We start from the raw sequence: 14200 nt of genomic DNA, 5'->3' as shown, positions 1-14200 counted from the left end.
TCCCTTTTCTTTTTCTAAACCAGGAAATGCATTTTTCTCCCTGTGCCCGCGGAGAAGCACCACCCGCCCCAGAACAGAGCTACAGCGTGCTGGGGACCCGGAAGGAGCCGGTCGCATAGGGCACGGGAGCCAGGTTCACCAGGAGGAGCGCGGGAGAAGCCGGGAGCCTCGCGGAGGCTGGGCTGGACGCACCCCCGCCCCGGGCTCCCGCGCTGGCCCTGCGCACAGTGCCACCTTAAACGCGCAGACCTCCTTAAGGCGAGCGCGCGAGCCGCGGGCAGGGGCGGGACCTCGCATGCAAATGAGGGGCGTGGGGCGGCGGGGCGGGGCGGGCGGGGCGCGGCCTGACGTCAGGCCCGCGGCTGGGGCAGTTGGCGCGGCGGCGGCGGAGCGGCAGGAGGGCAGGAGCGGCGGCGCCGAGTGAGGCGCGCGGCGGGGCGCGGGCAGCGGCGGGGCCGGAGCAACATGGCGCCGGGGGGCGGGGGCGGGCAGCGGGACGGCTGGCCGGCCCGAGGGCGCCTCCTCCTGGCTGCGCTGCTGCTGCTGCTATGGACGCGGGCGGCCAGCGGCCAGAGCAGCCCCCAGCAGAGCGTGATCCTGGGCATGAGGCTGGCGAGCTGCAACAAGTCGTGCGGGATGAACCCGGATGGCATCATCTTCGTGTCCGAGGGCAGCACGGTGAACCTGAGGCTCTACGGCCACAGCCTGGACGAGATCTCCAGCAACCTGATCTCCTTTACCGAAGTGGACGACGCCGAGACGGTCCACAACTCCACCAACTGCCTGGAGCTCACCAAGGACTTAGTGGTCCAGCGGCTGGTCAACGTGAGCCGCGGGAACACGTCGGGGATGCTAGTGGTGCTCACCAAGTTCCTGCGGAGGAGCGAGAACATGAAGCTGTACGCGCTGTGCACCCGGGCCCGGGCCGACGGGCCCTGGCTCAAATGGACGGACAAGGACTCCCTGCTCTTCATGGTGGTGGAGCATGGGAGGTTTCTGCCACTCTGGCTGCACATCCTTCTCGTGTTGGTGCTGTTGGTGCTGTCGGGCATCTTTTCTGGTCTCAACTTGGGGCTTATGGCCCTGGACCCGATGGAGCTCCGCATCGTGCAGAACTGTGGAACTGAGAAGGAGAGACGGTATGCCCGCAAGATAGAGCCCATCCGGCGCAAGGGCAACTACCTGCTCTGCTCCCTGCTCCTGGGGAATGTACTCGTCAACACCTCCCTCACCATCCTTCTAGACAACCTGATCGGGTCTGGCATCATGGCAGTGGCCTCGTCCACCATTGGCATTGTCATCTTCGGGGAGATCTTACCTCAAGCCCTGTGCTCCCGACACGGGCTGGCTGTGGGTGCCAACACTATTGTCCTCACCAAAGTCTTTATGCTGCTCACCTTCCCTCTGAGCTTCCCCATTAGCAAACTCCTGGACTTCTTCCTGGGTCAGGAGATCCGCACTGTTTACAATCGGGAGAAGCTGATGGAGATGTTGAAGGTGACAGAGCCCTATAACGATCTGGTGAAGGAGGAGTTAAATATGATCCAGGGCGCCCTGGAACTAAGGACCAAAACTGTGGAGGATATCATGACCCAGCTGCACGACTGCTTCATGATCCGCAGCGATGCCATTCTGGACTTCAACACCATGTCTGAGATCATGGAAAGTGGCTATACTCGCATTCCTGTGTTTGAGGATGAGCAATCCAATATCGTAGATATCCTGTATGTCAAAGACTTGGCTTTCGTCGACCCGGACGACTGCACGCCGCTCAAGACTATCACCCGCTTCTACAACCACCCGGTGCATTTTGTTTTCCATGACACCAAGCTGGATGCCATGCTGGAGGAATTCAAGAAGGGTAAGGTCCCCTGAAGCATCCCCTGCACGGTTTGTGTCCTCCGTTAGTGTGACTGACTCTGTGTCCCTCTGTCCACCACTTCCCGTGCCTCTGAGGTTATCAGACACAGCAGAAGCAGCTCTCAAGCCTTTGCCTTCTGCCAGGCACTGTGCTCTGTGTTTACTTGAGGCAGAGCTGGAGCTGGGGGGAGGGATACAGGGTAAGAAGGCTCAGTGCCTCCAAAAGAGGCAAGGAGACAAACACCAAGCCTCATGGAGATTGAGAGGGTTGGGGAGGGGATGTAGCACGGGAGCCGAGGATGCTGTCGTGGGGGAGGAAACATTGGAAGGGAATCTTAAAAGATGAAGTGACTTGGGACTGGGTCACACCCCACTTGTGAGGAGACCAAGGAGGATGTGCTTGTGGCTCAGCAGGTGGGCCTGCCTAGTGGACCTTCTGGCTCTGCTGAGTGGTGACCACCCGGGGAGAGGCGTGTATTTGCTCACTCTCCCCTCCACACCCGAGATTGGAGCTCTGGAAGATTTGGGGTTGGGGAGTAGGTCAGTGCCCCCCCACCCCCAGCTCACAGAAGCATAATTAGGAGGTCTCTCCTTGGCTCCCAACTCAGAACAATGCCAACTAGTAGTTTCCACTGTTCAGCAGAAGCACAGACCAAGCTTTGGTTATTGTTCTATCTTTCCCAGGATTGAAACATAAACATGCCCCCCACCCAAATCTTCCTCTGGCCTTGCAGTGTGTGTGTGTGTGTGTGTGTGTGTGTGTGTGTGTGTGTATGTGTTCACACCTACCTGGCTGGCTTCCAGGTAGGTAGGCACTTAGAGGTTTGCTCCCTACCTCCAAGCTCAGGGCACACACCCCTTTCCTTATTCCCAACAAAGACTTCCTCCTCCTCCTCTGAAACCCTCAAAGTGGCTGTAAACAAGGCGATTATAGAGTAAACTCACCTAGGCTGAAGGAGGCAGAGAGGGCAGCTCTTTAGAGAAGAGCTTGAGGCTCGCCCTGTGGTGACTTCACTTCAGAGCCTCGGGCCCAATATTCTCCCCCCATATAGCTGTTTCTGGCAAAGGCTCAGGCTCCGGTTGACCTAGGATTCACTTTTGAACTCTAGTTGTGGATAAGCCTGGGGCCATTTCCTGAGAGCGATGGGCAGTCTTGAAATGGCATGGGGAGAGAAGAGATGGCCTTGCCAGATTTGGTCTTAAAAGATGCACTTGGGTCAGGGTTAAGACGAAAGGGGCGGGTTTGTACCCTCCTGTTTAAGTGTTCTAGACAGATCTTAACACCAGAGTTAAGCTGTTCTGAGAATTACAAACCAGGACAGGAGGTAGTCTGGGTGGAAGAAAGCTTCGTGTGCGGACCCAGGAGCCTGTTTTGCCCAGTGTCTGAGTCGGGGCCTGGGGGCAATGCAGCTAGGGACCCTCTCCAGTGGCTTCATTAGGACCCTGTTTCCTTCTCACCTGCCTCTGTGGTCTTTGAGGTGGTTTTCTGGTGACGTAAGCCCACCAATACCTCCCCATCAGTTTGGTCAGATCTGGATCCAACTAGTTTGGATTGGCTTAATTTGGTGTCCACTTCTTGATCAGCTGGGCTGAACACTGTTCTGTGGGAGCATGCTGGGTCTGGGCAGGGCATCTTTGGACTCTACTCTGTCCTGTGAAGAAGTATCCATTCATTGAACTGGAAAAAACAGAGCTGGCACCTCTTAGGCCAGAGCTCTTCTGCGCTGAGCCCCGGCCCCCCCAGTCCCCCCATCCCCCCTAGTTTGTTCCATCAGATTTTCCTTGATGGAAGCCTATGACCTGAGTCCATGCCTTGGAGTGTGGACCCCTAGCCCTTAGTTCATGGAAAAGCAGGTACAATCTATGGCGTGGGTCAGGACACTGGAGATGGCAGTGTGACACAGTGGTCACCCCTTATGAACAGGCCCTGGTCCTTGTGGTGCCTTCCTGATGTCTGGAGGACTTTGGAGACCAGTCTTAATTCATGAATTACCACAGAGGTGACTTGCTGTGTCCATGTCTTCTGCTGTGTGGGCTCTCCATCTGGTGCCTACCCCTGTTCTGAGGATGCTCAAGATGCGGTACACACACCTTGGGTGTACTTACAACTTCTAACATTTTCTTTCCAAGTTTAATGTCTGAAAGGGTTTTGTTGTTGTTGTTGTTGTTGTTGTGAACAATGAACAAGTGCAGCTCAGGGCCATCAGTATTATCTCAGAGAGAATGATGTACTTTAGGGTCTTTACTGGCTCTTTTACCCCTAAATTGTAGGACTGCACTGGACCTCATTTTGCCAGAAGCCTTCTGCCTATCTGTGACTTTCTTGCTTTCTGTTCGGGGTTCTGTTTTGTTTTGAGTTTGGGTTCTTGCTTTGTGGCTGAGGCTGGACTTGGCTCCCAAGTGCTCGGATTGTAGGTGTGTGCCCCAAAGCCTGATCGGTAATTTTTTTTTTTTTTTGAACTAGTCTCTCTGATCCACACTCCTCAGCATTGTAAGTTCCTTGAGCAGGGGCCCTTGCCTTACTGGTTTTTTACCATTGCAGGCCTGGCCAACAGATGGGGCCTCAGCACACGTTAGTTGGACAAATGAATGCATGATTGTCTGCCAGGCTTTCTGTTCCTTAAACACAGCTCAAGACACTCCCATTCTGTGGCCTTTGCCCTAAAATTCTCCAAGAAAGTTAGAGTAGTTCCCTGCTGCTATCTTGTGTCTTCAGCATCACCTCTGGGAGGCCTTGCTGTCACCCCATTTAGGCCAGTAGCCACATCACACTCGACTTTTCCAGTCCCTCCACTCTGCGTTACGTTTACCTTTCTCAGGGGCTGCTGTGCTGTGCTGTGCTGTGCTGTGCTGTCACCATCCAGCACAATATAAGAACCAAAGGGCAGGCTCTGTGCTCCGGTGATTGTATCAATAGCTCTGGAATGGCCTTTGGCACATAGCAAACCCTCAATAAAACGACCTAGTGAGCGAATAAATGAGTGAATGATTTGTCAGATTTGGGGGAGAAATATTCCTATTCTAGAAGCTTTAGAATTTTGAGGCATTTGTGAGAGAATGCTAGATGGGGTGCCGAGGCATCTCCATCTGCACCAGGGAAAGCCAGAAGACTCCTATAATGACAAATATGTCTTGATCCCAGGCATGAAGGCTTTGGGGGCCTGAGTGCGATGCCTGAGCCCCATTGCCAGTTGCTTCCCTTGGCCTGCTGGCAAGCCATCTGTGGCCATGGGAGGTTTTACACAGCCTCCCACATTATGAGGAGTCATGAGATGCCCTGCACAACACAGGGTGTGGGGAGCTGAACTGCCCTAGGATTAAGACAGCGAGTCCTGCTTCCTCACCTCAAGACAGTTAACATTAGGTGCTTATTAACCGTCCTGCCGCACTCGGGGCAGGCTGCAGGTGCCCTAGGGACCTCAGGAGTAAGGCTTGTTGTGGCATGAGGATGTGCCAGTTAGTCAAGGCCACCCAGATTCGTGTAGATTGAACCTTGGCCCTTTACTGGAGCCTCGCCTAGAACTGTTTGCAGTACTGGGTGTTGGGAGTGGGTTTGTCCCGGCTTGGAATCCTCAAACAAGAAAGCCCAGTGACTCCTAACCCAATTTACATCTTACTTGCATGTAGATGCTTTTGCAAGCACTAAGGCAGAGTTATGACGGTGCCTCTCTCACCCTTGAGCCCACTTTCCGGCTTCTCCTGTGCCCCTTCCTGGGTAGTCCTGCCCCTCCCGGGCACTTAGCTCATCTTTAACCATCTTATCTTTCCCCACCCTCCCTATAACCCCATGGACCACTGCATATCGAAGGATATAAACTCCACCCAGACAAAGCCGAGGTTACATTCTACCCAGCTTGGTCACTGACCTCTGAGGTGACCTTGAGGCTTGTTAGTGCTCCTCTCGGCAAGTTAGCAGGGTGTAATTTTAGAGAAGAGAGCAAGCTAGAAATATTTTCGTTAAAAAAAAAAAATCCCTCCCATATTTCCGTCTGTGCCACGTCAGATTTTCCCATCTACTTAACTTTATTCCCAGAACAACTGTAACGTCAGGAAGAAAACACTGCATGGGCTTTGCACTCGCAGCGGGTTCCTGTCGTCTGACACACCTTCAGGAACTTCAACCCCTACCTGCCACAAGTGCTTCTTCCTGCATTCGTTCAATAGGCATTTAGCTTTTCGCAGCCTGTGTGTCAGACACAGCGCTGGTTGTTAGGAGCCAGGGATGTGTAAAGCCGTCTTTTCACAAAGCTCCCAGTGTGCCAGGGAGACAAACATGCCACCAGGGCTTGGCTGGCCAAGTGCACAGACAGGGCAGGCGGGGCCAAGGCTGAACAGGCCTTCGAATGTCTGAGGTGCCTGGCTTGTGATTTGGGGATGATAACGTGATTTAACTATGGCAGGGGAAGGAGGAGGACGGATCAGTTTGGTGAGAATGGAGCAGAAGAACGTAAAAAGAGCTCTGCTCTGCCACTGGCTCCTCTGTTTAGTACTGTAAACAGCAGAGCTTCTCTCTTGCCTGTGTCTTTTGGCCACCCAGACTTATTGAATGTTAGCGTTTCCCTTTTCAAGTTTGTGTGTGTGTGTGTGTGTGTGTGTGTGTGTGTGTGTGTGTGTGTGTTGCATGCTCACTATAATTTTTAGGGTTTAGTTCTTTCATTCTGTCATGGGTTCCAGGGACCAAATAAATGCTTTTAGCCCAGGAGTCATCTCACTGGACTGGTTTTGTTTTGTCTTTCTTTCTTTCTTTCTTTCTTTCTTTCTTTCTTTCTTTCTTGTTTTTTTGTTTTTTTCGAGACAGGGTTTCTCTATGTATCCTTGACTGTCCTGGACTCACTCTGTAGACCAGGCTGGCCTCAAACTCACAGTGATCGCCTGCCTCTGCCTCCCAAGTGCTGGGATTAAAGGCGTGCACCCCTCCCCCCCCAAGCTGGTTTTGTTTTCTTGAGATATTGTCTTACCATGTAGCCAGGCTGGCTGCTAATATAGCCCACTGACCCTGAACTCACAGTGATCCTCCTGCCTCTGTCTTCTAGGTGCCAGGAATATAGGTGTGAGTCACCATGGCTAACAGTGTGCATTTCTGACAAGGTCCCAGGTGGTGGGCAAGCCTGGCCCACACTGCCCTGTAGACCCCTCTAGGGCCCTGTGCAGGTGAAAATGCTCACATGGGGCTCGGGAGGAAGGCCAGGGTCAGGCTGGACACTGTCACTGCCAAGAGTCTGAAGGTGGAAAGGTGTCCGGGATGGTACTGGGAGCGGCAGCGGGAAAAGCCTGGACAGCACGGGCTGTCGAATAACTAAGCCCCAAGGGGCTCAGAGACAGCAGTGGCAGTTGTTCACCTGATGTCCGTCAGGTCTTCATCAGTCAGTGATTTGATCTCGAGGAGCTGTATCTGAGAGTGACAGTTGCTGCCTGAGGGCAGATAGCACTCCGGGCATGGGGCATCAGTCCCAAATGTGGGCAGATGACAAAGCCCTTTGCCAGCCAGGCTGCTGCCTCCTCTCTTTTGGTACTGTGCTATATGAGTAGGGAGCAGAGCTCTGTGGAGCAGGCTGGCACTGTGCTACCTGCAGGCTGGTTCCCTCCAAGGAGCCAGGGCGCAGTGATCTGAGGGAATCTACTGTTGACAGACCTCTCTTAGAGGCCTTGATGGTGTTCCAGAGGGCGCTGCCTGCATCTGGGCACTAGTAAGAGCTTCTTAGCATACCAGCATCGACTTCGAGAAAGCCTCATACTTTTAAATTAAAACCGCCCGGCTCTAATGTTTTGCTAACACCACAGGTCAGGATAAGGATCACCGAACTGAATTTAACCTGGAAACAGATGAACAGTAAGAGCACAAGGTCACAGTGGGGCAGTGAGGAAAGGGAGGGACTGCTATGAGGAGGCTGTCCTGTCTGTCACTAGAAGTCAGGCAGGAGAAGCAATGAGGAGAGAGCCGCTCAGTGTGCTCTTGGCAGGGGCCACTTCTTCACATTTCTTTTGGGAGGACTTAGGCACAGTCTGTCAGGTAGGAAATTACCTCACTGTTGGAGCCTGTTGGAGCTGCTGTCCAGCCCTTTTGGCCTTGAAGGGCAGATCACCCGTGCTTTCTTCCCGGAGCCCCTTCAGACGAGGTGGGCACACTGAATATGGAGGGCATCTTTGAGCAGAAAGAAGCCTGTTGTGCCTCGAGAGTCTTCCTAGAGCTGACACACAGGCTGTTTAGCCCACACTGAGTGTTAGTTACTAAAAGGCGGCACAGCTAGGCCAGTGTGTGTAGGAGGAGCATGGGCTGGGCTCCTATGTCACTGCTCAGTGTCTGGCTGTGGCAGGGCCTCCTGGTTCCTTCATCCAGCCCACGACAGGTGACAGGCTGCCCTTGCTTGTCTTCAGACTGACTCTGTTAACATTTCTTCTGGTTCTTTTTTTTTTTTTTTTAAAGATATATTTATTTTTTAGGTATACAGTGTTCTGCCTGCATGTACACCTGCATGCCAGAGGAGGGCACCAGATCTCATTGTAGATGCTTGTGAGCCATCATGTGGTTGCTGGGAATTGAACTCAGGACCTTTGGAAGAGCAGACACTGCTCTTAACCTCTGAGCCATCTCTCCAGCCCATTTCTTATGGTCTTAAGGACACTCTGAGTTTCTGGAGGGACCTTGTCTGAGGATTCGAGGGTTTCCAGGCTCCCTCAAGTACCCACCATGACCCTGGCCTCAGCTACTGTTTTATCTAGCCTCCATCCTGGTGTGTCTGCATCCTGGTAGATCCAGTGCTGCCTCATTGGACCAGCCTGCCTCACTTGTCCTGGACCATAGTCCCTGCTGTACTCACAGCTGAGCATGTCAATACCTTGTTGTAAAAAGTTTGGAGACTATGTAAGGGAATCTTTTATTTATTTATTTATTTTTTTAATGTAAGGGAATCTTGGCTCATTTTGCAGACTGAGGTCTGGATTCCTTATTCATATTCCTGCTTTGTTTACTTGGCATTTTCTTTCATTTTATTGCTGTTCATTATTTTTTCATAGCCATAAAAGATAGGCATCTCATTGCCAGAATGTCAGAAAAGACAACAAAAATCTAAGGCAGACCAGGCTACCAGTGTGTCACCAAGCAGAGCTACTCTGAATATTCTGACGTGTTGTAGACAACTTTTTTAGAAGTTCACTTTCATGGTTGGATATGATGGCGTGCACCTGAAATGCCAGTGCTCAAATCTGTAAGCTGAGGTTGGGACAATTTTGAGTCTAAGCTCAGGGCTGCCAGAGAGTCGCCGGAGTCGGGTGGGGACGGAGCTAGGGAGCTTGAGGTTCACTTCCATTGTTTTACTTTGTAAAAATTCTTACAACAAACAGCAGTATCAAAACCATGTTCACAGTGACACATGCCGACAAAAGGAGCAGAGGTGGCAGACTTCTGAGTTTAGTCGAAACAAAATAAAACAAAAGCATTTTTAAATTTTCTAGCCACATGCTCTGGCTGGAACTGCCCATAGGTATTTTGACATTAAAATCTTTACATGCTGTGTTTTGGAACACAGCTGAGGCTTCTTCTCCTCCTCCTCTTCCTCCTCCTCCTCCTCCTCCTCCTCCTCCTCCTCCTCCTCCTCTTCTTTCTCCTCCTCCTCCTCCTCTTCCTTTTCCTCCTCCTCCTTCTCCTCTTTCTCCTTCTCCTCCTCCTCCTCCTCTTCTTTCTCCTCCTCTTCCTCCTTTTCCTCCTCCTCCTCCTCTTCTTCTTCTCCTTTTCCCCAAGACAGGGTTTCTTTGCATAGCTTTGGCTGTCCTGGACTCACTTTGTAGACCAGGCTGGCCTTGAACTCACAATGATCCGCCTGCCATGCCCCAGCACTCAGGCTCTCACACACATCTGTATACACATGCACTATAACCCTGAGACCTGTTCTCAGCTTAAGTCTCTCTCATCCAGCTTTCCCAAGGTTAAGTAAAGATAAGTTCACGAAATGTTTAGAATACTGACTTAACTCCTGAACTCAGGAAATTTCCCTTTGTGCCCATGACTCTGCCCATCCCTGCTGATGACTGTGACCACCTCCGGCTTGATGCGAGGACTAAGGAGGTCAGGCATGCGAGGCATTTAGCTCTGTGCCCAGTACTATGTCACTGTGTAGTAAACACTAGCTATGTTAACTGTTACCGTTCCTGTTGTCCAAAACATGCCCCAGTTGGCACTGACAGCAACTGGTGACCACAGTGGCTATGGTGGCAGTTGGCCCCACTGTTCAGCACAGTGCCTTTAAAAAAAAAATTGTAAATACACTGAGCTCAACAGATAGCCCACTATAGGATGGAGTTACTCAGTGGCTGAGAGCAATCACTGCACTTCCAGAGGACCCAAGACAAGTTCCCAGCATTCATGTTCGGCAGCTCCACCTCTAGGGTGTGATGCCCACCGCATTCATATGCACAGCCCCCTCCAAAATATAAGTAAATAAAAAAAAGAACTCAGTTTCTGTAAAAAGCAAGTCACTCGGGTTTTTAAAAAACCTATTATATAACCACATTTAAAAAGTCAGATATTATCTTATTTATAAGGATCACAAGCCAAGCCTAAAGAAAATAGTATCTGGACAAGAACTGAAAACTGTGGACATTCTCTTTTTAAAAAAAATGAGTAGCCAGGCGTGGTGGCACATGCTTTTAATCTCAGCACTTGGGAGGCAGAGACAGGGGGATCGTTGTGAGTTCGAGGCCAGCCTGGTCTACAGATCCAGTCCAGGACAGCCAGGGCTACACAGAGAAACCCTGTCTCAAAAAAAAAAAATAGTGTGTGTGTGTGTGTGTGTGTATGTATGTGTGCGATTGCTTGATTGATGGAGATGAGGGTCTTACAGTGGCGCCCAGGCTGGCCTGGAACTCACTGTGTAAAGCAGACACATTCATGGCAGCCTTCCCACCTCAGGGATCTGATTGCTGGAACCGCAGGCACGAACCACCATGCCTGCCTCAAAATGCTGACGGGGATCCACACTTGTAACTCCACTAGCCCTTCAGGAGGCAGAGACAAGAGGGTGGAGAGTTCAAGGCTGGCTTGGGCTACATGGAGAGACCCTGTCTCAAAACAGACGCCTGTCTTAGCAGTTTCCAGGCAAGGAGGAGGAGGAAGAATGTGAGTGCTGCTGCTGGGGAACCATGGTATAAGCAGATGATGACTTCTAGCCCAGTCCTTGAGAAGCATCTGCCTTCTAAAAAAGGGCAGGGCTGGGGCTGGAGAGATGGCTCAGAGGTTAAGAGCACCGCCTGCTCTTCCAAAGGTCCTGAGTTCAATTCCCAGCAACCACATGGTGGCTCACAGCCAACTACCGTGAGATCTGGTGCCTTCTTCTGACATGCAGGCACACATGCGGGAAGAATACTGTATAAATAATACATAAATAAATCTTTAAAAAGAGAGTGTGGCCAGGGCTGGCAAGATGATCGTTGGCCCTTTGGGGAAAGGTACTTATTGCCAAGAATGATGGCCTGAGGATGGCCTGAGTTTGGTCCCTGGGACCCACGTGATGCAAGAAGAGAACTGACTTCCTCAGCTTGTTCTCTGCACTCTGTTTGTAAATTGTGGTACAATTATGAATAAATACAGCTTAAAAGAGGGGCAAACAGCTTAAAGAAGGAAATGGCTGAACAGTTGACACTTGTGGAACACTTACTGAATTCTTAGGCAGGGCCTGGGGCTCATGGGGCTGAGCCTTCCTCTCGTGGTGGCTTAGTAGCGAAGTGACATTCACAAGCTAGTGGTGGCTCTAGAAGTCACGCTGCTGCGTAGTACTGTGCTCTGTCACTTCAGCTAGCTATTTAGGAAGAGATCTGGGAGGGGGAGGGGACTGTGAGGAGACTGAGGGCAGTGGAAGGTGGCCTAGGACTGTTGTCCCAACTGCTAGAGAGGCCAGGGTGGCAGGATTGCAAGGTCAAGGCCTGCCTAGGCTTTAGCATGAGTGTGGAGGCACAAAGACCACTTTCAGGAGTAAGTTTTCAACGTTCACCGTGTGGGTTCCGGAATTGAACTTAGTTTTAAAAATCTCATTTTTAGATTTCTGTAGTTGAATACATTTCTTTTTTTCTCTTTTCTTTTTTCCTTCCTTTCTTCTTTCTTTCTTTTCTTCCTTCCTCCCCCCCCTCCTTTTTTTCTTTTAGATAAGGTTTCTTTGTATAATCCTGGCTGTCCTGGAACTCATTCTTTAGACCATGGCCTTGAACTCATAGAGATCTGCCTGCCTCTGGGTGTTGGGGTTAAAGGCATGTGCTATCATACCCATCTTTTTTTCCTATTTGGGAGACAAATAGCTGTGGCTGGCCCTCAACTGATAATCCTACCTCAGTTTCCCCAAGTGCTAGGATTATAGGTGTGTGCCAACATGCCCATTTAACGTGTTTTGATATATGTACGCATTGCAGAATGACAACATCAAGGTAATTATGGTATGGCTTCCCTTATGTAATTAACATGTGTGTGTGTGTGTGTGTGTGTGTGTGTGTGTGTGTGTGTGTGTGTGTTGAGAACACTTAGTCTGGCATTGTTAGTAACTGGAGTCACCATGATGTGCAATAGCTCGTTCTCCAGACCAAGATCTGCCCGTTTGTCAGTCAGTCCCTCTCTTGCTTTTCAGGACTTGTGACGACTTAAGTACCTTGTGTAAGTGTGTGTGTTTGCATGTGCAAGCATACATGGTACTGAGGATCGGAGCCTGGGCCCCCACACGCTGGCTAGGTGCTGTTAACCAGGCTGCTTCTCTGGCTACTTGCCTGTCTTTGTTTCGGTACAGTGGTTCAGTCTATCAGCCGTTTCCTCTGGTTAAGAAAAGCTTAACCAGGAAGTTTGTCTGTGCTGTCTTCTAGAGTCTAGAGTGTGTCTGTTAGGTCTGTACCTCTTTTCTAGAATGTGTCACTGTTATACTCTGAGCAGTTCAATCTTTATTATTTAAAATTATTTTAATTTTACTTACATATTCTTAGAGAATCATATACATGTATACTAAGTATCTTTCCCTTCCTTCCTTCCTTCCTTCCTTCCTTCCTTCCTTCCTTCCTTCCTCTTTCTTTTCAGAGCTGAGGACAGAACCCAAGGCCTTGTGGCAAGCACTCTACCGCTTAGCTAAATCCCCAACCCTTCATTTTTCTTTTTTTGAGACAGTGTCTATTTATGTAGTCCTGGAACTCACTATATACAATAAGTTGGATTTGAACTGCCTCCCAATGCTGGGATTAAAGGTGTGTACCACTGAGAGAGAGAGAGAGAGAGAGAGAGAGAGAGAGAGGGAGAGAGAGAGAGACGCGAGAGAGAAACGCGAGAGAGAAACCCATATAGTGTCCCACATACTCTAGTGTTAGTTACTGAGTAAAAGCTAACCTGTGGCAGATGTATGAGGCTGTCTCTGGCCTCTGTAGTCCAGTCTATTTAATATTCCTTGTTTCAACACCACCTTGACATAATGCAATAGCTTTGAAACAGTTGGTTTCGGGTAATAGTGAGTCCTTTGTTTTCAAGGGCATTTTTGGCTAACCTTCCTTTTCACCTGGGCCTTTTTTTCCCCCACCAAGACAAGATCTCTCTGTGTTAGCCTTGGCTGTCCTGGACTCACTTTGTAGACCAGGCTGGCCTTGAACTCACAGTGATCCTCCTGCCTCTGCTTCCCAAATGCTGGGATTAAAGGTGTGCACCACCACACCTGGTCACCTGGAACTTTTTATGGACCGGCAGTACACCTATAGATGATGGCCGTCACAGGTGGGGTCCTCACTCTCTTGTGTACTTCTGACCAACTCATCCCTTGGGGTTCACTAATTAATGTTCTTTTGTTTTTTGATGCTGGGGATTGGAGGTTGAGCCTGTAGTCTCATATATCAAGACAAATGCTCTGCTGCTCATACAAGATGCTGACGATGCCTTCCCCAGCCCTACTAGTTCCCTAGAACAAGTCCCGAGAATCAGGGAAGTGCAGCTCGTAGGCTGGCGGCAGCAGCATACATGCTGACAGCATCTGGGGGCTAGGTGATCTTTCGGGTCTGTGCTGGTGGAGTGGAGGCACCTTCCCTCCCGGGACAACAGTGGTCACCAGCCAGGAAGCCCCACCCAGCTGGCATCATGGTTACATTACGTAAGCATGACTGATTAAAGTCATTGCCCTCAGAAATGAACTCAGTCTCCCCCATCCTGTCTTGTCCCATCCCCGCCCCCTGCCCCCCCCCCCCCCCCCCATCTTGGAGGCAGCAGTGCAAAGCCCCAGGCTTGCATTAGTTACTGAGTTTGGTCTTCTGGTGACTCTTTAAGCTATCTGGGAGCCTACCCCAAGCTGCCTCCTTAGTTTAGCAAAGACATTTGGGCTTTTGAAGCCCTGTGCTA

At 50.7% G+C, this 14200-nt stretch overlaps 1 protein-coding gene across 1 annotated transcript in view; it reads left to right on the top strand.

The window, feature by feature from the left end:
• The first annotated feature begins 387 nt into the window (after positions 1-387).
• CNNM4 (cyclin and CBS domain divalent metal cation transport mediator 4) overlaps positions 388-14200 on the top strand; it is a 42386-nt gene continuing 28573 nt past the window's right edge. Inside the window, exon 1 of the mRNA XM_084755137.1 lies at positions 388-1861. Coding sequence (XP_084611263.1) covers positions 466-1861 — 1396 coding nt within the window. The 5' untranslated portion in view covers positions 388-465. The remainder of the gene's footprint in view (positions 1862-14200) is intronic.

The sequence above is a fragment of the Acomys minous genome (genome assembly GCF_964271855.1).
Source record: "Acomys minous genome assembly, chromosome: 13".
NCBI lineage: Eukaryota > Metazoa > Chordata > Mammalia > Rodentia > Muridae > Acomys > Acomys minous.
Note: the sequence above shows the minus strand (reverse complement) of the source record. Positions and strands in the feature narration are given on the sequence as shown.